We start from the raw sequence: 24,434 nt of genomic DNA on the forward strand, positions 1-24,434 counted from the left end.
ATGAAAATAGAGAAGCTCCATTTCCTTAAGATGAAAGTCATTTGTTGGTTTTTTTTTTTCCTATGTTTCAAAAAGGGAAACTTTTATTTATTCACAGCTCCTTCTATCTAAATTATAATCAATATTCCTGATACCCTTATTTTGAGACTTGCACATGGTGAGTTATTAAGGTATTTTATAATACAACCACTTTATAAAGGCAAAGATTCTCGCTTCACATACCAAGCAGGAAATAATCCTTTTAATGCTACTTACATTAGCGCCTCTGGAGCTACAATGGTCAGAGTTCCCCCTAACAGTGGGACATAGAATACATCCAAACATGTCCAGGAAAATAGTGGCTTTGTGGTTCAGATTAAATGGAAAGATTAAATTGAACAGTCTATCGGAATTTGTTTATCTTTGGTTCCTCTTTGTCTTCTTTTCTGATGAAAATCAGTGTTCATTTTTCAGTTATGAGTTAAAGCAGTAGGAAATTGCCTGAAAAGGGGCAAAACTGGGCAAGAGCTGACACCTCTGGGTCACCCCAAGAGGCAGATTGTGAGATGCTATATCCCTGAGTGTTGACAGCTTTGAACTACTACCAGTGCAGAGCAGAAAGGAAGGAACCAAAAACTGTAACAGTCTTCCCCAAAACAGCATGGATATGAGAAGATGATACTGCATTTTTCCATGAAAAGGAAGGGGCCAGGTTATCAAAAATTAGTTCCTGATTCTGTGCTGACAGCTCAGAGCCTGGAGCCTGCTTCGGATTCTCTGTCTCCCTCTCTCTCTGCCCCTCCCCCACTCGTTCTCCCTCTCGCATGCACTCTCTCTCGCTCTCTCTCTCAGAAATAAATAAACATCAAAAGTTTGTTTAAAAAATTAGCTCATATTGTTGAAACAATAATTGCCCCATTTCACAGACGAGGAAATAGGGCCAGAGGTCACACAAATTAAATTAGGTGTGTTCATCACACTTAACACACTATCTGATTTCCGGAAGGGCAGGAGCTTTGTTTCACTGCCATGTCCCTGGAACTTAGAACAGTGTCTGGGGCAGAGCAAACACTCAATAAACATCTGTTAATGTTAAAATGAAATAAACTGAAATCATCATTCAACCCACTCCACTGCTTTGGGGCTGGACTTTATAACTCATGCTGGTTTGTATCTCCATTCCATCATTCTAGAAATCAAGATGTGACTTTACAGTGATTTGGAGTTTATATCAAATTTTATCAAAGATATTGGATCGAATCAACAATAAATTCAAAATAACATTAAAATATGCCCACACATGTTTAAAATCCATTTGAAAGCATTATATATTCCCATATGCTAACATCAATGCCATATCTCCATAATTTAATAACAAATCTATTCATAGCTATTTAATATGATAGGTTTTCTAAATTTACAGGAGTTTAGTTTATGATAAAAAGATTGAAAGAAATATATACACATTCACATTTCTGAATCTGAAATTTCATTTAGTGACATTTTATTTAGCAGAACTTCATTCATCTTCAGAGATCCAAAGGGACATGAAATAACCTTGACATGAAGTGAAACATTAATACTATGGTTTTAAGAATATAATAGAGGAACTGTAAAATTTCTAAATCCATTTGAAAGCAGATAGAATTAATAAAATTTACCAATGAATATATTCCTAGGATTCAATCATAAAAATGACACATTAAAAAAACAACAAAATTCAGTATAAGATGATGTGAACAACAGCATCTTCCATGCACTGTGTATACTTGAACTTGAACCCTTTATTTCTGATGTAATGCTAAACACATTCTTGGAAACTGGCAAAAAAGGATGTCACAGAGGCAAATACCTCCCACTGTCCAGAGAATTCACACAAGAGAATTCTGCCTTTTCCCAAGCACAGGCCATTTAGTCTCTTCTCTATAGAAGGTTTTCCACATTCCTTATTAACCCTGTCATATATTTGGGTAATCGGCAAGAAATATGATCTACACTGATTACCAATATGCTACATCATGCCTATTACAAAGCCACTGAAAGACTGGTTGTCTTCCGAAACATTTTCAAACATCTATTCTCATTTTTCACATTATAGTTCCTTCTTCAATTTCACATTCAACACCATACTTATTCTCAGTGTCTTGTTAATAGAAGACCTGGTAGCAGATTGTAAAACTGGAGGCTTGAATTATTACAATGTAGAGAAAGGCACACAGTGCAGTGGAGTAAAGGGAATAACATAGGTTTGGCGAGAAAGAGAAGATAAACTGCAAAGGATAAAAATCAGAAACCTATCACACCAAGAACCAGTATCGAAGATATTTAGTTACTAAGATTATGCCGAAGTCAGTCCAAATTGTAGGGATACAAAGTATGGGGATAGTTAGTGGTAACAAATGTGATTATGAGTTTCAGAAAATGATAGCTGCAATCGTACAGAGGAGAAGGGAGTAAACCAGTTAGAATATATGAACAATTCCTGCCATGTGGTGTCAGAACTAAAATTTCCAAATTAAAAAATATACAAAAGGTATCAAATATAAAACCCAACTGATGTGACTTCTGTTAAAGTGTTCCCAGACTAAATAGTTATAATACCTATTTCTAAGATCATGAAAAGATTATTTAGAAACACCATAAAACTTCATTTATGTTGTAATTGTTTCAGAGAAGGAGTGATCATAATTTCTTTTCCCCCTTCTCTTCTCCTCTTTCTCCTTTCCAGTTAAACTAACTATCTTGGTGTTTTCTCTTAATCTAGTTTCCAATATTGGAAGAGTTATGATCTTTTAACTTGCAAATTTTAAATTGGAACTAAGATAATCAACAAAGAACAATTTACTATGGTTTTGACCTCAAAGTGACTTTTCATCTGAGCTATCTTGTAGTCTTTCCAAAACTGAGTGTAAGCTATGCATATTATAGGTCAAGAATCAAATGATCTTAGAGTAACTTCCAAAGACAAAGCTCAAAGAGTCATGTAAAACTGAAGTTCTGGGGTAGAGACCAGATCTGAGGGAGAGGGGAATTTAATTATTGGTTCATGTTTCCATCATCATCAGAGAGGGGAAAAGTTCCCCCTTTGAAGATGAATAACAAAAAGAGGTTTCTTATTAAGAAAAAAAAAAAACAACTTTTCCTTGGGGTATGTGGATGGCTCAGTTGGTTAAGCGCCCAACTCATGATTTCAGCTCAGGTCATGATCTCACGGTTCATGAGTTCGAGCCCTGAATTGGCATGGAACCTGCTTGAAATTCTCTCTCTGTCTCTCTCTCTCTCTCTCTCTCTCTCTCTCAAAATTAAATAAATAAATAAATAAATAAATAAATAAATAAATAAATAACTCTCCTTAAAAGCATAACATAACATGCTGAAACAAATTAAGATCTTCATGCAGTCTTTTTGGATTTGCTGCTAAGTCCAGGCACTATTCAAGGCACCAGTAATGAAAGGACAGGCAAAAACCCCTGCTTGTGTGGAGTTCATATTCTGTTAGAAAAAGATGTAAAATAAACAAAATAAATAAGCTATTTGGTGTATTAGAAGGTGATAAAAGCTATGGGGAAGCAATAGACCAGAAAAAGGAAGTATGAAGAACCATAGGGCCATATAATCTCAAATAGGGAAATTTAGAGAGTTCTAAGAAGGTGACTTTTGAGCAAAGATGAAGGAAATGAGGGAATAAGCCACATGGATTTTGGGGAGTTGGGGGAGAGGCAGAAAGAACAGAGGGGCAAAGGTTCTGAGCTGGAGGAATGCTTAGCAAAGTCTTGGCACAGCAAGGATGACAATTTGGCCAGAGTATAAAGAGTAGAAGAAATATTCTTAAGAAATCTCTAGAAAAGCCAAAGTCATGGGTGAGGGGGTATATTGCGTAGAACTTTAGAAGCAAGAAATTAAAGTATTTAACAATTACTTTTGCATTACACAGGTGACAAGATGCAACCCAACCAGAAAATCTGCTATTCTGCTCTTCTGGTGCTTACAAACTTCTTATCAACTCTCCTCATTCTCCATCATAAGGACATTGGTTTTTAGTCTTGCGGGTTTTGAGAAAGTGAAATGATCTGAGCTCACTCTCACTAATGTGTTATAAATCCACTCTAGACGCCAAGGGCAGAAGCAAAGAGACCAGTTTTCAGATTATTAAAATATTCCAGGTGGAAAATGTTGAAGTCTTAGGACAGGGTAGTGAGGTCCTTGTTAGAGAAGTGGTCAGCATGGATATTACATTTTGAAGGAGAGCCCACAGTATTAGTGAGCTGATTGGATGTGATTTTGAGACAGAGACAGGGAAGAGAGGATGATTGGAAAGTTTTGAGTCCTGGAACCCAGAAGGTTCCAGGACACTTGGGGAGATGGGAAGGCTAAAGGGGAAGCAGGCTCAGAGTGAGAGAAGAGAAGTTTGGTTTTTTTGTAAATGTTAAACGTGACATGTTCATTAGACACCCAAATAAAAACGTTTAGATAAATGAATTCAAAAGAAAGAATATTACTGGTCTTCTCTGTGGATTGAAGATCCAAAAAACATTTCATAATTTTCTATCAAGAAAATCTTATATATTTCTGAAAAACATTTACTTAAGCATTTACAAATCAGTAGGCAAATACCCAATCCTATACAACTGACTGATTTATGTTTTTATGTGTATAATGGCACATTTTTTCTTAAAACGTAGCAAAGTGTTTATGGGTTTCTGATACTTTTATGATTCCAGTTAGAAAAAAAAAAGGGGCAGAAGAGAGCATACTCATTTTTATTTTTAGAGAGAAGTGATGTTCAGAGACAAGGGTTTTTGATGTTGTTGCTGTGTAAAGACAGACTACACATCAGAGCCTTGACCATCATGTCCCCATGGACTCTTTTATTGGCCAAGTATTTAAGTCTTGATATCAGAAACCCTTGACATTTTGAAAACGTTTTCTGTATGTACACTTTAATACACTTTAATGTACTTTTTAGTGCGGAAAGAATTCCATATCTCTGGTTTTTCTTGCATTCTTTGGTTGTCCTGAATTCATTCCCACTTGTGATGCTTCTTCAGTTGCTGCTAGAAACATGGCCCCTTCCTGACATGGCTTTACAAAGAGGCAGCAATAATGATCCTTAATAATCTCAAAAGCTGTGTACAGGAAAATCATCTGCATCTGAGCCAGAGAAAGTCATAAAGTCTATTACAGAGGGTTCTAGCTAAATGTCTCTTTTCCCTCATTAGATAACTTTTCATCTATAGGTAAGTTAAATGAGGGGAACTCACAGAAGACACAAATGTGTATTTATTAAGCATTTTTTCCAAGTCAGGCTGAATAATTTTATTTTATTTAATAGTTTGAAATGGAGTTATGTTTAATAGAATTTATTTAAATCAATGCTTCTTTATAATTTTGAATGTATGTCTAATCTCACAACTTTACGTCAAAAGTGAAAATATCAGCTATTTAATGGTCATCTGCATTGCTATATGCAACTTAAAAGTTAATTCACTTCTTCATTCAAACTATCCTTTGAAATCTTGTCTAAAACTTACAGAATACTAAAAATGATGTTTTGATTAAATGAAATGTTTTCTCCTTTAAGCTCCAAACATGTAAATGTCAGAAAATCTCAGATATCCTAACCTAAATAGCTAACTAAAATTTCTCTAAAAAGAACGTTATTGTCCATTTTTAGATGATATTTTAGAAATTTACATTTCACAGGTGCAACAGATCCAATACTACCAAATTCAACATTCACCATATGCAAAATTATTTTTAAAGCAGAAATGTATTTATTCAAAAATTATATTATACCATTTATAATGTTGTATTGGAATAAATCACTCCCTCAAAAGGTCATAGGTATTTAAACCAAATAGTAAACAGTGTGCTTGTATTCTTATGTAGGACTTTTATAAATTACCTCTTAGACATCTTGTTTTGTTTTCTTTCTGGACAGTTTGGAAAAAAAAAAGTATGTGGTTTTGGAATTTTATTTATCTTCTAAATAAGTCTGAAAGCTGAAAACTAGATTAGAAATAAGACAATGCTTGAAACTCTATTATATGTAAACCATTTATAGTCCATTGCAATTTTTCAAAATAGTTGGGGATTGATTAACTCTTGAAAGTTCTATTAACATTTATTTCAATTTTCACTGAGGTCTCTCTCATTCACCACAAAAATAATTTTGACAGAATAAATGAATTGATATCATTGAAGATACAAATATTTGCATTGAAACTTGAAACTAAGCCAAATATTGACCAACACCTTCTGAATTGTAACATGTCCACTATCTACTAGAAAAGTGCATTCATTGTATTTAAATCTATGCATATTTGGTTTTTTTCTTAATTTAAAAAGTATCATTTGCACCCTCCACCTTTGAAAAACAGTAAAATTTGGCTGTTTCAATCCACAGAATTGCTACTTTATATTTTTTCCCACAATGCAAAGGAATAATTCCCACACTTATCACAGAATAGACTCCATAATAGTATCTCCATGTGTGGGGTTAACCTATGGATGTTTACAAAATAAAAACTTGAACTTGTGAAAACTTACATTCTTTAAGCCACTAAGATCAAGATATAATAATGTTTCAAAGTCAAGTCTCCTTTTGTAGTCTTACTTATTTGCCACCTTTCAACTAGCAAATAGTGTTAAATAATTCCAATTGCACGTTGAAATCAGTTTTCTTTCAACTAAAATGAACACACAAAAAAAATCCTTTTTACTACTGAAGATAATTACACATCCTGGATATTTAGCCAATCTTGTACTTTTGTGCCAATACATTTTATGTAACTTGCTGATTCTTAAATGATCTCATGGTATCATAAATTTAAAATGCACCACTATTTTCTAGGCTATGTATCTATATAGCATACTTAAAAAGGAATATATGCCTATGAGCTTATTGATGTAAAAATGTAAATACTATATCTGAAAGTTCAAATATCATGCCAGACCTTTGTTCCTTTTATTTTGTGTGTTGAAAATCACTCTAAAATGTCCTGATGGCTGACGGCAGCTTTTCAAGTAATCATTAATAAATACACACAAAATAAGAATCAAAAAAGTTATTAACTAACCAGATCAGTTAGACATTTAGATACAACAACAGAATACATAGTCTCTCAGCAGGTTTTCTTCATATAATTTCTCTAAGGGGTCACAGACACATCCATAAACCTTTAGGTTGTTTGTAGAAGGAAAGGAAATCTGTTTCTGAAGATACACTCTGCCATGGCTCTAAGGGTTTCTTTTTGTGAGTGATAAACATGTTCCCCGAGGTCTAAAACAATGCTCCATTTTCTTGATGCATTAGAGGGACCTCTGCTCCCTCGGGAATAGTACAGAAACTTCAAATATTTACTTTAACAATGTGACCTAGTTAACAATATTAGAGAGAACCTAGCTGCTTGGCTTTCCTGCTTATGAATGTATGAATTTTCAGTATGGTAAAATAAACAAGCATTTTTCTGTGAAAAGACTCAAGGAATGTCTGCCTACACTAAGCAAACTATTACCAAAATAAAAGAAATCATGCATGCCCACTTCAACAACTTCCTTGAACAAATACTTGTATATTGTTTTAGCATAATGCCAGACTTGTCAATAACGTGTTCAAGTTACGGTATTGAACTCACACAATAAAGACTTAATACTCTATGCGAATGTTCAAAGCAAGGCCTCAATATCCTTCTTCAAATGATATTTATATTTCACCCTTATGACATAGATGCATGTATTTACTTTTCCAAAGAGAATATAAATAGAATCCATATTCTAGTATCACTGCTTTATCTCATTTTTAAAGAGGCACTTCTTCATATTTCTTAGAGTGTATTTTCACGATAATCTCTTTCTTTAAAAATATCAGGCAAAAATGTGTATAAATATCACTGACAATAAAAGGAAAGCTATTTATTTTTAAACTAGCTTTGGAAGCAGCCGCCCCTGAAACAATGGAAGGAAGAAAGGATATAAGAACTAGCTGGCAGAACAGGCAGGGTGCGAGAAGTATGAACAACTGGCCTATTCCAAACGAAATGTGTAATTCTTTGATGTCTACTATTTTCAATAACGACGGCTACAAAAGTAAAGCATAGATCTCAAAATAGGCAAATCCATGAGGGCAAACAGCTGTGTGTGTGTGTGTGTGTGTGTGTGTGTGTGGTGTGTGTATGTATGTGGGTGTGTGTGAGACAGAGAGAGAGAGAGCGAGACAGAGAGAGAGAGGACTATCACAATTAAATTGAAAGAATATGGGGGTGCTTATTTATGAAGTTATGTGACAATAGATATAACACAGAATATCGCATCAGGGAAAAGCATCCCCAAATGGTGCAAGTTAGCTGGTGCTGAAGGGAAAATTTATAGAGTTGACCAAATATCCCTTGACCAAGCAGCTCCAAAAACATTCCTGGAAAACGAGTCTACTCACAGATTGAACTAGATAAAGCAATTTCAAAAGGCATCATTGTTGTAATTTTTTCATTCATTTAAAAATATTTTACACAATGCAGCCAACTCTGAATTGCTCATTTGAAGAAGAACAGACACACAGCAATGGGAAATGAAGTTTCCAGATGTTGGGCAAGGGAGATAGTGGGAATCATACTTAGATAGGTATGTATACACATAAAATATGCCTTTCTGGTTGTTTTTACATATGACACTAGCCTTATGAGAGGGGAAAGAAGCTGGCTATACTGGTTGACATCTGAAGCTGGTAGAATCCTAAAAAATGCCAGTAAATAGTGTATTTCAAGAGAAACACATGAGACTGAAAAGTTGACAATCCTGCTGTACTTTGTTTCTCTTTTATCCTAATGCATCCTATTGCCTAACACTTGCTTCTGTAGTATATGAAGTCCAAGACTATAAAATGTACATCAGGTAGGAAAAAACGTAAGAATCTCATGGGTAGGGTTCTAACAAAGATAAGAGTTGCTGTGGCTTTTTATCCCCAGGTCATTCTAATCTCTATCATATTTATGGGCAGGGCAGAGTACCTGACAGTTGTTATTCTTCTGCACTTCCTTGAGGTTGGCATTTCTAAGGTGTATTTCAATCATATTATTTATGTATAGATTATGTATTTTTACAAATGTTAGATAGGCCATCAGTGAGACTGCAGATTGGTGTCCTGATCTTGATTTTAAGACTTTTGGCTATAGAATTGTCACTGGAATTTTTGAAGCTTTTGGCCAAAAATATATCAAAGCTGCTACATGCCTTTATTTCTGTTGGTTTCCAAGAGCTCCTTGAGATATGTTTCTTTCAAAAGAATATTTTAGTGGTAAATTTTCGATCTCAAAAATTGTCACTCTGAAGAGGTGGTAAAAATCTTGCTTTTTCACACTGGGATTTGAAATTTAAAGTAAGATTTTTAAAATGTGCTATAATTGTACAATTTCTATGAAATAAAAACTAAATAACATAAGGATTCCACATCTAGATTTGAATTATAATATGCTATCTCAGATGCCCTCAGAAGCTTTCATTATGTCTTATGGATGCAATATGTTCCTTCAGTCTTTTCTGAAAAGAAAATCTGTACTTACAGAGTCATTAAGATAATTACTTGGATTTTTGAGAAAAATTGTATCACCCTTGGTCACCTAAAACCTAGGTTACGTTGAGACCTGTTGTTTTTTTAAAGGACAATTTTTTTTCACTAAAATGGCACAGATTCAAGATTGCATTACAAATTAAATTGGAATTCCCTTAAACAGGTTCACCGAAAGTCTATTTCACTAAACATCATTTTCATTAACTTTAGCAGAAGTAGTTTTCCAGAGTTAGTATCTCACATAATCATTTATAACATCTCTAAGACCATTGAATATGTATGATTTATTTTATAAGCCTGTCACATCAAGAATTTATTAGAGCTCAATAAAAATATATATGTGCATGTGAATATATATGTTTATGTTTCCAACCAGTGCACAAGAAGTAGAAATTAGCCCCTTATCCGTACATGGCAACTTTTATGCCCAAAATTAGCTGTCAAAACACTATTCACATATGAGTTCTCTTTCTCTTGGTCAAAGAGTTTTGGGGGGGGGAAATGTTCTTAAAGTACATTAGACAGGGATACAATGGGGTCTTAAATACTACATTTGATCTTAGCCAAAAGGCCGAGAAACAATACAATGGGGTCTTAAATAAAAGACACGTTGTGAAGACAGCAGTTTAAAAAAAAATCCACTCTCTTTCAGAATTCGACATCTTAATGTGGGGAACATATCCTTTCACAAGACTCCAGGAATTAAACAACATAGAAGAGTTCAAGTGTTTAGTTTACCAGCTCCTCTGCCATTCCTTGTCTCCAAAATTCAAGGCCAGTGATAGTCACTAGGACACATTTTGTGTGAAATGAAAATCACTAGACAGGAAATACACTTATCATACTAATTTCCTAGAATCATCTAGTTACCTGTGTCCATTAAAAGTACATTGGAATATGACAACTTCAGAGAAAAACAATGAAACAATCACTATGATAGCTGAAATATGGCTTCATAGGAAACAGGGCTACATTTAATTAGCTTCCATTGTGTATGTGTCTTTTCTGGTTTTTGTTATAATTCATATCACTGGTATGGTCTCGAGCCAATCTTTTCCAATTTAAGTTACTACCAAAGTTTACAAACTTGACATGAAGATTACATTATATTTACAAAGAACTTGGCACTTACAGAATAAATTATTGACTTTTTTCTTTAACTCCAGACCAGGGCACCCATGGTTCAGGCAAATGGGAAAGCCCAATGCCTTATTATATATTATGCTACATTAACATGAATAAATAAGTTTCCAGCTGGTCATTCTTCCACAGTGCTGTCCCTGTTGCTGAAAACAAGTACCTTCCATTTCTAATCCATGGAGAGTGTAGAGAATTTATCAGTCCAGAGAGAGCAAAGGTTGCATGTTTTCTTCTTCATTTTTATCCATGCGTTTTAGTACTGTAGGATCCACTACCGACTGGGATCTGGAAATGATAAGGCTAATGTCAGAGAGTTATTACCAAATAATCATGTTCCCTTCTCCGTCTTTTCTCCATTATTACTGCTCTCATGGATGCGGATTATCTTCCCTACATCAAAGGCTTTATGAACTGAGAATGCTGCACGTTTACAGAGGGACATGCTTACCATGGGTTTTGCATCAGAGGGAGAAAAAAATCCCCTCTGAGCTCTAAATAAAATCATGAGCAGCAAAGAATTCTAAATGTACCATAATAGGCTTAAGTTCTACTCTTCCCAATCGATCAAGAGTCTTTTCTTTGAGAGTGAGAATTTATAGCGTAGGACAGATGGATGATAATAGCACATCCCCAAGTGGAAAATTATTACAGTGAAACTATTGTTATGAGAAATGATGTAGAAGTGATAGGAGCCTTGGTTCCTGTTTTAAAGAGCTCTTGGAAACAAATTCAACACGAATGTGCATTTTAACCACCTTTTTAAATGTTTGTTTATTTATTTATTTTGAAAGAGAGAGTGAGAGCAGTGGAGGGACACAGAGAGAGAAAGAGTCCCAAGACAGACTTTGCGCTATCAGCGTGGAGCCCCATGCAGCACTAGACCTCACCAATCATAAGATCAGAACCTGAGTGGAAATAGAGTCCATTGCTCAAACATTCGAGCCACCCAAGCGTCCCTAACCATCATTTTTCATTTTGGATGACCACAATAGGAAAAGAAAAGGAATCAAAATTTGAATGTGAGCTTTTGTTAAATTTCCCACCAGAGCATCTGAATAAAATCAGTCTTACTCTGGAAAGTTTCATGAAATTATTTAAGGCTTTAAAAGAGTAAAAATCCCTCTTGTTGAGGCAGCAGCACTTTGTGATTACAAGAGCAATCATTTGAACTCCTTATACATGCCTTTGATAGTAGGTAGGGATTATATCTCAATTCATCATTAGGAAACAACTTGAAACTGGGCAGAGGGAAAGTCAATGAAACATACTACTGTTATGGCAGGAAACTGCATTCTTAATAGCTATGGCATTAAAGAAGCAGCTGCCCTTTTAAAATTCTCAGCAATGAATTTTCCCCCCGCTGCTGCATTCCAGCCAATTGGCTATTGCTGTGGCAATATGCCTCTTAGCAGACCTCATTAACTCTCAAAAAAAAAGACTGTAAGCTAAAATACAACTGCACATGCTAATGAAAAAGAACAGCAATGGAACTAATTATCAAAGCAAAAATAATTATAGGATTAACTGATTAATTGACTCTTTTATTTAAATAAACCGAAATTCATCTCTAAAGAGGGAGTGAAAAGAAAGGGGAGGACATTAAAATAGGAATGTTTTATTTCCTAAGTCATTTTCACTATTTTATCTCAGTAATAGGTTATACATGTGTATATCAGAAAGGAGACCAACTAAAGTTGAATGAGCAGATGGGTGAGAGAGAGACAGTGGAGGGAAAAGAGGGAGAGGGACAGGGAGGAGAAGGGGAAATAAAGGAGGAGGAAGGAGAGAAGAAGGAGGAAGAAAAGAAGGAATAAAAGATTGTGTATCATTTTTAAAGGCAATAATAATTTATCTTCAGAAAAATAATTTTTAATGTTTATTATTTTGGAGAGAAAGAGAGACAGAGCATGAGCTGGGAGGGGCGGAGAGAGAGAGGGAGACACAGAATCCGAGCCAGGTTCCAGGCTCTGACCTGTCAGCACACAGTCCGATGCGGGGCTCGAAGAGATCATGACCTGAGCCAAAGTCAGACCTTTAACCGACTGAGCAACCCAAGCGCCCCATATCTTAGGAAAAATAATTTATTTGATGAATAAAATAACATTTTAACACAGTGAAAAATGGCACAAAACACTTAGGAATTAGACCTTTAACGCTGCTTTACTTGGACTCAACTAAAAACAAACAAAAAAATAGTCTCCTAAGAAAAATCCATGTTAAAACAAAAAAATTTCATTTGATGCCCTGCACTAAAGTATTAATGTGACTACTAGTAAATTCCATAAGCAGGGACATGATCAGTTTCTCTCCTTACAGTGAACACAATGTGTATCAGTCTGTTACACAACAGGATCTTAATATCTTTAATTCTACCCAACAAATAGTTTCCATAACTGAAAGAAGTTTGGTATTAAGCATTTAAAAGCAAGAGTAATAAAGATAAAGCCATTTATCCTATAAAAAAGAAATTCTTAACAGAAAATCCATTTTAAAATTCTCACCAAGTTAGATTTATTCTATGAATGTTGAAGCATAACCTAATAATATTGAATAAGTACATGCCAAAGCTCTTCAGGCAGCACAAAGTGCACAATTCAAGCATTTGCCAAAAGGTTCTATGAAAACATATATCATACACACACATGTGCACACACACACACATACAGTCTTTTAAATCCTTAAGTTCCTTGACTATTTTTAAAAAGTGATGAGAGAATATGGTTATTTTAATAAAATATTTTAAATTACAGTGCACTATTCAACCTGGGATTAAATTCTTAGTTTGCTTTTATCATGAACTACCAGTATCAGAATTGTTGGATGATGAATGTTGGCTCCATATGTAGAACAATTCCTCAATAAAACAAGCCAGGCAGAAACGATTTCTGATTAAGATTTTTTGGTATTTAATTGTCCCAAGTGAACCATTATTTTAGTCCAGATTTTTTTTTGCTGTGTTATACAAAACAGCAGGACTTTTTTTTTTTTTTCAGTTCATTTATTTTTGACAGAGAGAAAGAGCATGAACAGGGGTGGGGCAGAGAAAGAGGGAGACACAGGATCTTAAGTGGGCTCTGCACTGAGAGCAGAGAGCCAGATGTGGGGCTGGAACTCACAAACCGTGAGATCATGACCTGAGCTGAAGTTGGATGCTTAACCAACTGAGCCACTCAGGTACCTCACAACAGGGCTATTTGTGCAGGATCATAATTGTGCAGGATCATAAGTGAATGCACCTGTTTCAGCTACAATAGAAGGAGTTGTTTATCATTAACTCATAGTATATGGGAACCTTCTCCACATAGCCTCTAGTGTCTTTGCAATGAATAACTTCTATTTTTTTTTGCATGAAACCCAATAACTTAAATTTAATCACTCAGTTATCACTTATTCATTTATTATGCACCCACAATGTTGCGTTATACCTTTGTGTTTAAGAGGACAGATTTTGGACAGAAGTGGATTCCAATTCCAGGTCTGCTATTTGCTAGCTCTGTGACCGTGAGAAGGCTACTTAAACTTCCTAGATTTTGTTCTCTTAACTGTAAGAGGGAGAATACAACACCTACATCATACAGATGTACTAGGGATCAAACTCAATAATGCATGCATAAAGTCCAGCACATACTTTGGCAGGTCACAAATGGTAGCAGTTAAGGAAACGACTGATGGAATTGGATTGTTGGGTTTCCAATATTAGCAGTGCTACTTTGTGTCTATGTGACATGTGGGAGTTATTTATCTTCTCTTTATCTGGATCTCCTCACCAATGAGAGAGGAATAGTACTAACCTATTAGTTATTTATAGAAGCAAACGAGTCAATGTATACAAAGCATTAGATGGACTTTGACATGTAGTAACAACAGATGTGGAATATTATTCAATAAAATCAGAGCTCATATTACCATGGCAATATTAATATTGCTACTCACTCAACTGTTACATGCCTACCCTAGGCACTATCCTAGGTACTAGAGATATAAGGCAAAAGACATTCCTCCACTTTGAAACACCCACAGTCTTTTGAACTTTGTATCTTTTCATGGACTATGGTATTCCTCCACAAATTGACACAGAGGCAGAAAGTCTTCTTCCTACACCTCTAGCTAAATGCCCCCAAAGGAGGAAATATCTACAAGTCTTTGGTGAAGGAATGATTTTTTACCCTCTCAATCTAATGATAATATAAAACTGGGGGGAAAAATAGAGAAAAGGAGACGATTTTCTCCCATTCTTAACAGGGAACTGCCATTCCCTGACTTAGAGAAGATGAGACTCAAGTGAAATAACTTTCTTAGGCTCATTCTTCACAAGTTTTCAGATAACACCCTAAGAACTTCACATAATACAAAACCTACCCCAAACAAAGGATGTCTGAAATTCTAATCAATCCATGTCAGAAGCAAGAAACTCAGGGTTGGCAGGTCAATGTGCTGTGAGCCAAGTCGTCAGAGGACAGAATGGCCTAATTAATTGGAGAAGAAAATCAAGATCCAAAAAGACTTCAAAAGGTGGACAGACTGAGCCAAATCTAACAAGATGGTGTTAATCAATTAAAATTGTCTGCTTGGAGGAAAAAGCTAAACACAGAAAGAGAGAATTATGAGGATATGGATCTGTAAGTAAAGAGCCTTCTAGTGTTAGGGAGCTCAAGATGAGTCAGCAATGTGCTTTCGCTGCCTGAACCACAGCAATAGAGTCAAAAACAGAAATCAAAGGAAGCCACTGAGGGCAAAGCTAGGGTTCTGGAACCTAAATGCAAGTAGTGATAGCATCAGATGTCACCTATTCAATTCTGGACATGGCACCTAAAAGGGGCCACTGACAGCAGAGCACTCCTTCATTCACTCCACTGGTACCCAGTGAATACCCTCTCTTTGTGCCAGGCCCTACTTCAGGCACTGGCAATTCAGAGAACAGGACAGACAAAGCCACTGAAGTCTTCATGAAGCTTAAATTTGGGGAGAGGAAATAGAATTAAATAAAATCAGTGATTTGACAGACAAAAAAATAAGGGAAGTGACTGATAAGCAGTGACCAGAATGAGGAGGATGTAGAGTTGATTAAGACCAAGTGGTTGAGGGGCGCCTGGGTGGCTCATTCAGTTAAGAGCCTTGTTAGAGTCTCTGTGAATATGGAACAAAACTGTGCTGACATTACCTTGTATGACTTTATCTTTGACTTAACTCTCTTAGACATCTAATGATGGAGGCATAAAAGGATTTAAAATCCCACCAAATATATATTCCCCAAAAGTATAAAACCTGGAGTTAACTGGGGGCACCCTCACACTGGCTCCAGCCCACTTCCCAGCCACCTCCAGCATACCTCTTCATGGACTTGGGAGAGAGTTCCTTTTCCACCTCTTTTACAGGCATACTGTAGGAGTCCACATTGTATTCACTGTCATCATCGTACTCGTGATCTAGCAGTGTTCTTGCCCACGTTCCCATATCATAAGGGGGCAGCATTCCTCCAAACTCAGAAGGCAGGATCTCAGGATGAATTAGTTGGTGTAGACTGTTCAGGTTGTTACCATGCAAAAATATCTACAAATGCAACAAGGGTGAGGGGAAACACACACAGGAGAATAAATACAATCCAAAGGCTAGGAGCAGGGAGTGAGGCTAGGAAAAGCAAAAATAAGAGTTTTCCATGTCTGTTAAAATATTTAAGTCCTTCATCCACTCTGTAAAACAGACAGGGATGGTATAGTTATACTAATATTTCATATAAAAATCCTGAGGCATAGGAATTTTAAGTAGTTTCTAGAAAGTCAGAGGGTGGTTGGGTTAAAGAGCTGGAACCCAAAATTTATAGTTTGAGGTCATGAGTAGAATCCAATGTGCATATTGATCTGTACATCATCCTGATGTTAGTTGTGCAAAGCTAATGGTGTGCATAATGAATGCTGTTAAAATAGACCATTCTCATAAGGGACTCATCAACTGTAGAGCCCATCCAAGTTATTAAGCCCAAAAGCTGTTACTACTTTGGCTTTTTCTTTATCATCAATAAAAATAAGAACACTGTAACCACTAAATTACTGCTTTGTAATGCAAAGTGTGTAATGTAAATAAAAGTAGATTAGCATCATCATAATGAAAGGTTGAGTGAAGGTTCACATCCCAAAGGACTTAAGTTCTATAATGTTGCCAGCATCTTCTCTACTAGTGGTTTCTATATTTATTGTTCAAAGAAAAATAAAATAATGGAGTGAAAATGTAAAGATTATGTACACATTAATTATTGGTATTACTGTCTACATCTAGCTTTTTTTTTAACTGGAAAATTATTCAAGCTACAGATGCAAGATTTATTCCTCCATGAATTACTACCTCTTTCCTCTTCTTTCATTTCAATCTCAAAACTATAGATTGGTCTTCTCTGAAAAAGCATTGTTGTCATCTCAAATAATTTATAGAACATTTGTTTAAGGATTATAGTTTATAAGTAACTTAGAAATAGTCACTTATAGTTTAAAAGTGACTCATATTTCAGGTTCATGATGAACAAACAGGCTAATATATTTATCTTCGCTGTCTGTATTTTTAAAGTCCACTAAAGTAAATATATGGGAAAACAAAGAAAAACTAGTCTACAGTATTCAAACAAAATGATAGGGATGGGAATGATCAATCAACAAGTAATTTCAACAGATTATGGACCAGTAAAAGCAGGTGAGAGAGGGTCCCTGGCCAAAATAGGCAGAGGAAATGGCTGCCTGAAATACTTGATGTGGGGCCAACAGAGGGAGAAGATGCCATCTGCTGCCAAGTACATCAGGCCAATTGCAAACTTCACACACTTCCACTCCTCTTTGCAGAGCACAACAGTCCCCCTACCTACCCCCACCACACACATACACACACACACTCTTAGGTTCTTCTTAGGAGAAATTAAAATAATTGAGGCCGGTGGTAAGTTGAGTTCTGGCACCTGAAACTCTTATTTTATTAGTTATACAATCTTATTTCATTAGATGTGTTTCTTCACGTAACAAACCTCCTTTCAAGTCACGCATGAGTTATCATCATAAATCCTTAGGGAGGTAAATGTAATCCTAGCACACTACTTCCTCTCTCTTTGCTAGCATTCTGCTACCTCCTCCCTCAACATCATTTTCAGCTTTGGCCTTGCTTCCTCTTTCACTGAAAAAATAGGGCAACCAGATGAGACCCACCCACCAGCATCTGTGTCCATATGCTGTGCCTCCGCTTCTAGTACAATGGAAAGATAAACTCTACAAAGGCCAACCTCTCCACCTGTGCACTAGAATCCATCTTCTCTCCTCTACTCAGTTATACTGCTCAAGCAGTTCTTTCCAGTCTCTCTCACATCATCGCACTTCCTCCGTCTGGTGGATCTTTCCCATTAGAGAACAAACCTGCCAACTCTTCTCTTTCCATTCCCTCTCAAAAAGACACACAAAACCTCTCACGGCCAGATTTCTACTTCCAGTTATTCTTCTATTTCTCTCCTTCTCTTTATAACAAAACTCATCAAAGGAGTTGTTTATATTCACTGTCCAAATACTCTAGTCCCATTTTTCCTGAATCCAGTCCAAACAGGCTTTGCCTCCCACGATAACATGGAGATAGTTCTTGTCAGGCTCTTTCTCATTGCTAAATTCAGTGTCCGATTCTCAGCCTTTGTTTTTCTTGAACTCTCAACAGCACTGGATATAAATGACTCTCCTCATTGAAACATTCCCAGCATCTCACGATTTTCTCCTACTTTGACAGATGCTTCTTTTCGGTCTCTTTTGCTGATTATTCTTCATCATCCCAACATCTTAATGTCACAGAGTTCCAGGCTTCAGTTCTTGGATTTGTTCTCTTCTCTAAGTGTACTTACTTCTTGGTGACCTCATTCAGTCCAGTGGACCTAAATGTTGTCCATACACTGAAACATTTATATATCAAATCCAGACCTCTCCTTTGAAATTTATATCACTATTTCTACTCTCTACTTAACATTTCCACTTAAAAGTTCGATGGGCACCTCAAACTTAATATGTCCAAAACTGAACTCACAACTTTCTTCTCAAAATCAGCTCCTCCCTGTTTTCAATGTCAGTTAGTGGTATGACTGCTTCTAATTTCTCAGGCTAACACCTTCAACCCATCCTTAATTCCTCTCTAAATTGTCAGTAAATCCTTTTGGTTCTTTCTTCAAAATATATCATGAATCTGAACATCTGACCAACTCCACCTCTACAATCCTAAATGAAGCTATCATCATCCTTCAAACTGTATTACTGCACTAACCTTCTAATTGTTCTCCCACTGCCACTCTGGCCACCTGTGCTCTATTCTTAACACAGCGGCCAGAATGACCATGTCAGATCATGTTATTCCACTCACAATTCCCCATTGGCTTCTCCTTTCTCAAGGAGTAAATCCTGTAAGGTCCTCCATAAACCTCTTCTTTGAACACACCTACCCCTTTACTTCCTGATAAAGCATACCATGCATGCATTTGTCCCAGGACATTTGCAATGGATGTTCTGTCTGAGGATTTTTGCCTTTAGATATTCCTATGGCTTATTCTCCCATCTCCTGCAAGCCTTTTCTTGCAAGTCTCCTTTCAGGAAGACCTCCTCTGGTGAGCCTTTTTAATATCATAACCCTGCCTAACCTGGAAAGTTCTGTCCACTTTCCCTACATCATGTTTCTTTATATCATTTCTCACCATCTAGCATATTATATAGTTTACTTAGTTTTACTGTGCATTTACTGTTTTGACAATTCATAAAATACTGTCATGTCTCCAAACCCAAGGTTTCTTGAAAGATATATACTATATGAAGATTCCAGAACTCTTAAATGTGAATGCACCTCTGGGATGGGCAAAAGGATGCATTGCAATAATCCAACTATTTAATTTTTGCTTTAGATTTTTCTTTGTTTTAACTAGTTGTTGATAGCAGCATGATTTATTTAAGTTTTGCTATTTTTTTTCTCCTTATATTTTTCTCTTCCACCATTTCATTCAGGAAGTCTTGTCTTTGTGGGCTCCCTAGCCTCAGTGTACCTTACAATTCTATGAATTAGCCTAAATAATGCTTCTATTTTATTTCCCTAAACCATGCCATTAAAGAGATTATGGCAAGTGACCTGAGTGGAAGGAAGGAAAATGAAATACATTTGGGAATTAGCAAGGAATAGCAGAGTCCACCATATGGAGGAACAGGTGGAAATCTGCACCCATCAGTAGGGAAAGCTATATCCTGTCATCTCTTGGTGAGTGGCAAGACCACAGCCCTAGAATAGCTGAAGGGTGCATGAGAGTTGAAGCCTAGCCATTGGTTTCTAGCTTAATTACAGATAACTTGGGAGCAGAAGGAAACCTTTATTCAAGGAACTAGTACTGGCTTCAACAATGAAGATGTCAAGTGGCCATAACGGATGGGAAGTTTGGTTCTGCATGAAAGACTCCATATATCAACGAGATTTTGGGAAGAAGGGACCCTTCTACCACTTCAGGTTCATATGCCTATCCGTCCAGCATGTTGGAGACTCAAAGTCAGATTTCGTTTAATGAAAATAAATAAATAAATAAATAAACAGATAATCAGGTGTTTCCTTTTTGTGACAAAAGATTCACAATTATTCCTTAAGTTTTCTTTTACCAGTTTTTCACAGCATAGATTTATAACATCTGAGGAAGTGTTTGAGTAATGTGGTGATGCTGAATGCATCACTTGGAATACCTGTAAAGAAATATAATTGCTTTGTACATTACATTAATTATTTAAGTAAAAATTAAAAGTGTTTTAACCTATAACTATTTATAAGTCATATGGTTTTAATTAAAATGGTAAAGCTCAGATACCTCACTTCCATCTGGAATAATGCTACCAAAGAATTTTTCTAGGCATTGTCAAAACTGTTCAGTTCACTCAAATAACCGCAAACCTGGAACTTTCCTCATTTTTTAGACTTGATCCTCTTTAGTCTTTTTCAACAGAGCAGAACATTGTGCTCAGAACAAGTCACCCCTGTACTCGTAGTCTTTCAAAGTATTTCTCATTTCACTCTGACTGAAAGCCCAGACCCTTGCAATGGAATACAAAGCCCCATGTGATCTGCCACGCCATACCCCCTTCTATCCCATCCTCTACTACCCTCCTCAGCGGCTCATTCTGCTCCAGCTTTCTGAGCCTCCTTGCTTTTGCTAAGTGTATATACCAGGCATGTTTCTACCTAAGGGCCTTTGTCTTTGCCATGCCCTCTGTCTGGCACTGTCTTTCCCATAAATCCACATATTCAGCTCTACTACCTCCTAGCTGTGATTTAGAGCAATTTGCTTAACCTTCTGTAACTCATTTTCCCATCTATAGAGGGAGAAAAATAACAATGCTTCCCCTTGAGCCATTGTTGTAAGGATTAAATGAGTTAACATATGTAAAGTACTTAGAACAGCATGTGGCATAGAGTGAATACTACAGAAGCATTCACTAGTATAATGCGTACTAAAAGCCCCAGCAGGTGTTTTGGATCACCTGATCATCTCTTCATAAAACAAAGTTTGAAAGTGTTACTTGTGAAGCACATCAATACATTTTTCTGAATTCTAACACATTTTTCTTAATTCTTAAATCTAATACATTTTTCTTAATTCTAGTAAATTAATTTGACTCTCACTGGTAGAAACTATTCCTGATATAAATTATAATTGTTTACAGAATTCTTCCTCCTAAACTACTGAAACATTTTCAACAAACTCATATCCAGAAGACCTTCTGCTCACTAATGTTTGATACAAACACATACTGAACAATTACTTCCCTTTTATGCTCACAAGGAGGCTTCTACAACATGGCATGGAAATACCTGAAGTGCCTTCTCATTCATTGGGAAACATGGAAAATTGCCTTCAATAAAGATTTAGAAGTAAAGTATACTTTACTTTGGAACTAATCGTTTGAAAATTGGTCACAGCACGGTGGTAAAAATAGCTCTAAATCTGGAGATGTCTGGATTCCTATACGAGCTTTATAGCTGTGGAACTGAGTAAGCAAGTTACTCCATCTTAAGACTTACTTTCCTTAGCACCAAGATAGGAGATACTGCTTACTAAATTTACACTTCAGAAGGCTTTTGGAGGCTAAAATGAAATAATGTGCGTTAAAACACATTTTAAAGTCTGTATTATTAATAATAATGAGAAATGCGTTCAGCATTTATCACGTACCATACACTGTGCTAAACGCTTTATATAAATCATCTTATTTGCAGAAAAAATGATTATTTTGTTGCATGTATTTTGAATATCCTCATTGTTAAATGAAACCGAGCCTTAGAACTCAAGTAACTTGCAATCTAAACAAATATTAATATTTTTAAACATCAGCATTCTTTCTGAAATGTGTGATCGATCGTGATGATCACCACAAAATTATATTAGATTTCACAAAATTCACTATATTCAATATGATACACATTGTGAAATAACTAGCATTCATATATCCACTAATAAAATGATAACTTTTCTCTAGATCTTACTTGAAATTAGGTGTACTAATAACAATCTAGTAACATGGCATAATTTTTTTTTACTTTAAACTGGGGCTTTATCATGAATGTACTGACATGTTCTCCCAATTTGTGGGAAAATAGACAAGCAGGCTTGCGAGCTTTTGAATATTTCTTTTATATGGTCTTTAAGAATTTTTAAATATCTTGTATGTTGAATATTTATATGCAATATAGAGGTACATTTACCACACCCGATATTATATACACATTATGCATCATAATTCATTGAATGTGGGAGGAGAAAAAAGTATAAAAACAAAGAAACAAACAAATACCCTTTTCCGAGTCTTCTCCTTTAGGAAAGGCCGGATCACGGTATACAGGGCATGGATATACCATGGCTGATTGACAAAATGAATTCCTCCAAATCGTGCTGGGAAACTATCCTAGAGTAACACGAAGCGGGGAGAAAAATCAAAACATGCTTTAATATATTGAGAAGGCTTAAGGAAATCATATGGTATATAAATTTGTTATTCCACACACTTAAATGAGATTATTTGTATAGTTAAGATGAATAACAAAGACCCTTACCATATTAAACATTATAATGTTCATACCGAAAGTGAAGCAATATGTAATAAAGCAAATTCTTCTCAAGAACAGTTAATTACTAACTTCAGCGCTTTTAAGAGTGCCATATTTTAAGCCTACAAACTGTTAACAGTCATTATAGGCCAAGAAGAAGAAATAAACACTTTTATTTATTTGTCAAATACTGAATCTAGTTAGATAAGTGTTGTATTTAAATCATTTATATTTATATTAAAGTGTACCTAATTTAAAATATTTTATTAAGTTCACTGTAGTCAACAACAATGTGAGCACCATCATATTTCAAAACTCACTTTATCTTATTTTGTCAACTTCATTATAAACATTCTCCTTCCCTTATCTCAGCCATAAAAAAGGGGAAACAGACTTACGCAAAATAAAACCTTAGCGTTGTAGTGTAAGAAATTTGGGGTTGTATTTTGCTAGGTTAAATTAAGTCAAAACCCTTTGAGCTCACCCCACAGGATGAAAACGGGCCTGTCAGAAAGCCACCCTCCTCTTCAACAAGAACTCACTTGTGTAAGGTTCGAATCTGAAGTGACGTAGAGAGGTAGAGAGGGCTTTTCTTCCTATCTGTAACTAAATAGGTGCATCCCATTCACTCTATAATATGAAGGGAATCCTTCAGCTGAATGAATTACAACATCTCACAGTGCACTTGAGGAAGCCACATAAATGGACTGATTCTTGCTACTAGTTGAAAAATTCCACACTGAACTGACTACAAAAGTCTTCTTTAAAAAAAAAAAAAGGGCTATACCACTAGAAGTCTCTCTCAAGGAGTATCATGATAATTAGCATTCTTCTGGATTCTATTTAGAGCATGAATGGGAACAAATGAAAAGTAAAGGAACTGAAATAATCAGATGCATTTTTTTAATTTAATATTTTCTTAAACAAGATTGTCTAGTCAAAAACACACATGGCATAACCCCATTAAAATATTTTAGTTTTGGGGGGACACTTTGGAACATTAATAATTAATTCGTGGTTTTGCATATTGATTTTCAGAGCGAATAAGCATTTTTTTTTTTGCCAAGCGATATCTATCTCTGAGACTAACACATTATAAAAAGACAACAGTACTGGCTGCCTAGGTGGCTCAGTCAGCTAAGCATCCAACTCTTTATCTCGGCTCACATCATGATCTCATAGTTTGTGAGTCTGAGCCCCACATCGGGCTCTGCACTGACTGTGTGGAGCCTGCTTGGGATTCTCTCTCTCTCCCTCTCTCTCTCTCTCTTTCTGCCCCTCCTCTACTTCCTTTCTATCTCTCAAAATAAATAAAAATAAACTTAAAAAATAAAAAGAGAACAGTACTAGATAAATAAATAAATAAGAATAACTAAAGATAAAATTTGTCTCCTTTAATGCCAGTGTCTTACTTCTTTTATAAATATATAGTTTTCATTTATCAAGAAGTTATTACAATAATAGAAATGAATCAGATAGAAATACATAGTATGTTTTTAAGTTATGACATTTTTATACATAAAAAGAAAATAATGTATATACAATAAAGAAAATGCTAAGATAAACACCCATGTGCCCTCCACTCACCTTAAGAAATAGAACATGGTTAATAACCTTAAAGTTTATTGTATTCCTATTCTTTGATCTTCTACATTTTAAAATTTATATTGTAATTCTT

At 35.7% G+C, this 24,434-nt stretch overlaps 1 protein-coding gene across 1 annotated transcript in view; it reads right to left on the minus strand.

Annotated features, from left to right (window-relative positions):
* Nucleotides 1–10,881: 10,881 nt before the first annotated feature.
* The window catches only part of CLVS2 (clavesin 2), a 64,426-nt gene continuing 50,873 nt past the window's right edge, over nt 10,882–24,434 (minus strand). The window contains exons 3-5 of the mRNA XM_047101373.1: nt 22,504–22,614; nt 16,014–16,234; nt 10,882–10,969 (exon numbers count right to left, since the gene is read on the minus strand). Of these exons, the coding sequence (XP_046957329.1) occupies nt 10,882–10,969; nt 16,014–16,234; nt 22,504–22,614 (420 nt within the window). The remainder of the gene's footprint in view (nt 10,970–16,013; nt 16,235–22,503; nt 22,615–24,434) is intronic.

The sequence above is a fragment of the Lynx rufus genome, unplaced genomic scaffold, assembly GCF_022079265.1.
Source record: "Lynx rufus isolate CCGP_SWC_20201006 ecotype Redwood Valley unplaced genomic scaffold, mLynRuf1.p SCAF_6, whole genome shotgun sequence".
Lineage (NCBI taxonomy): Eukaryota > Metazoa > Chordata > Mammalia > Carnivora > Felidae > Lynx > Lynx rufus.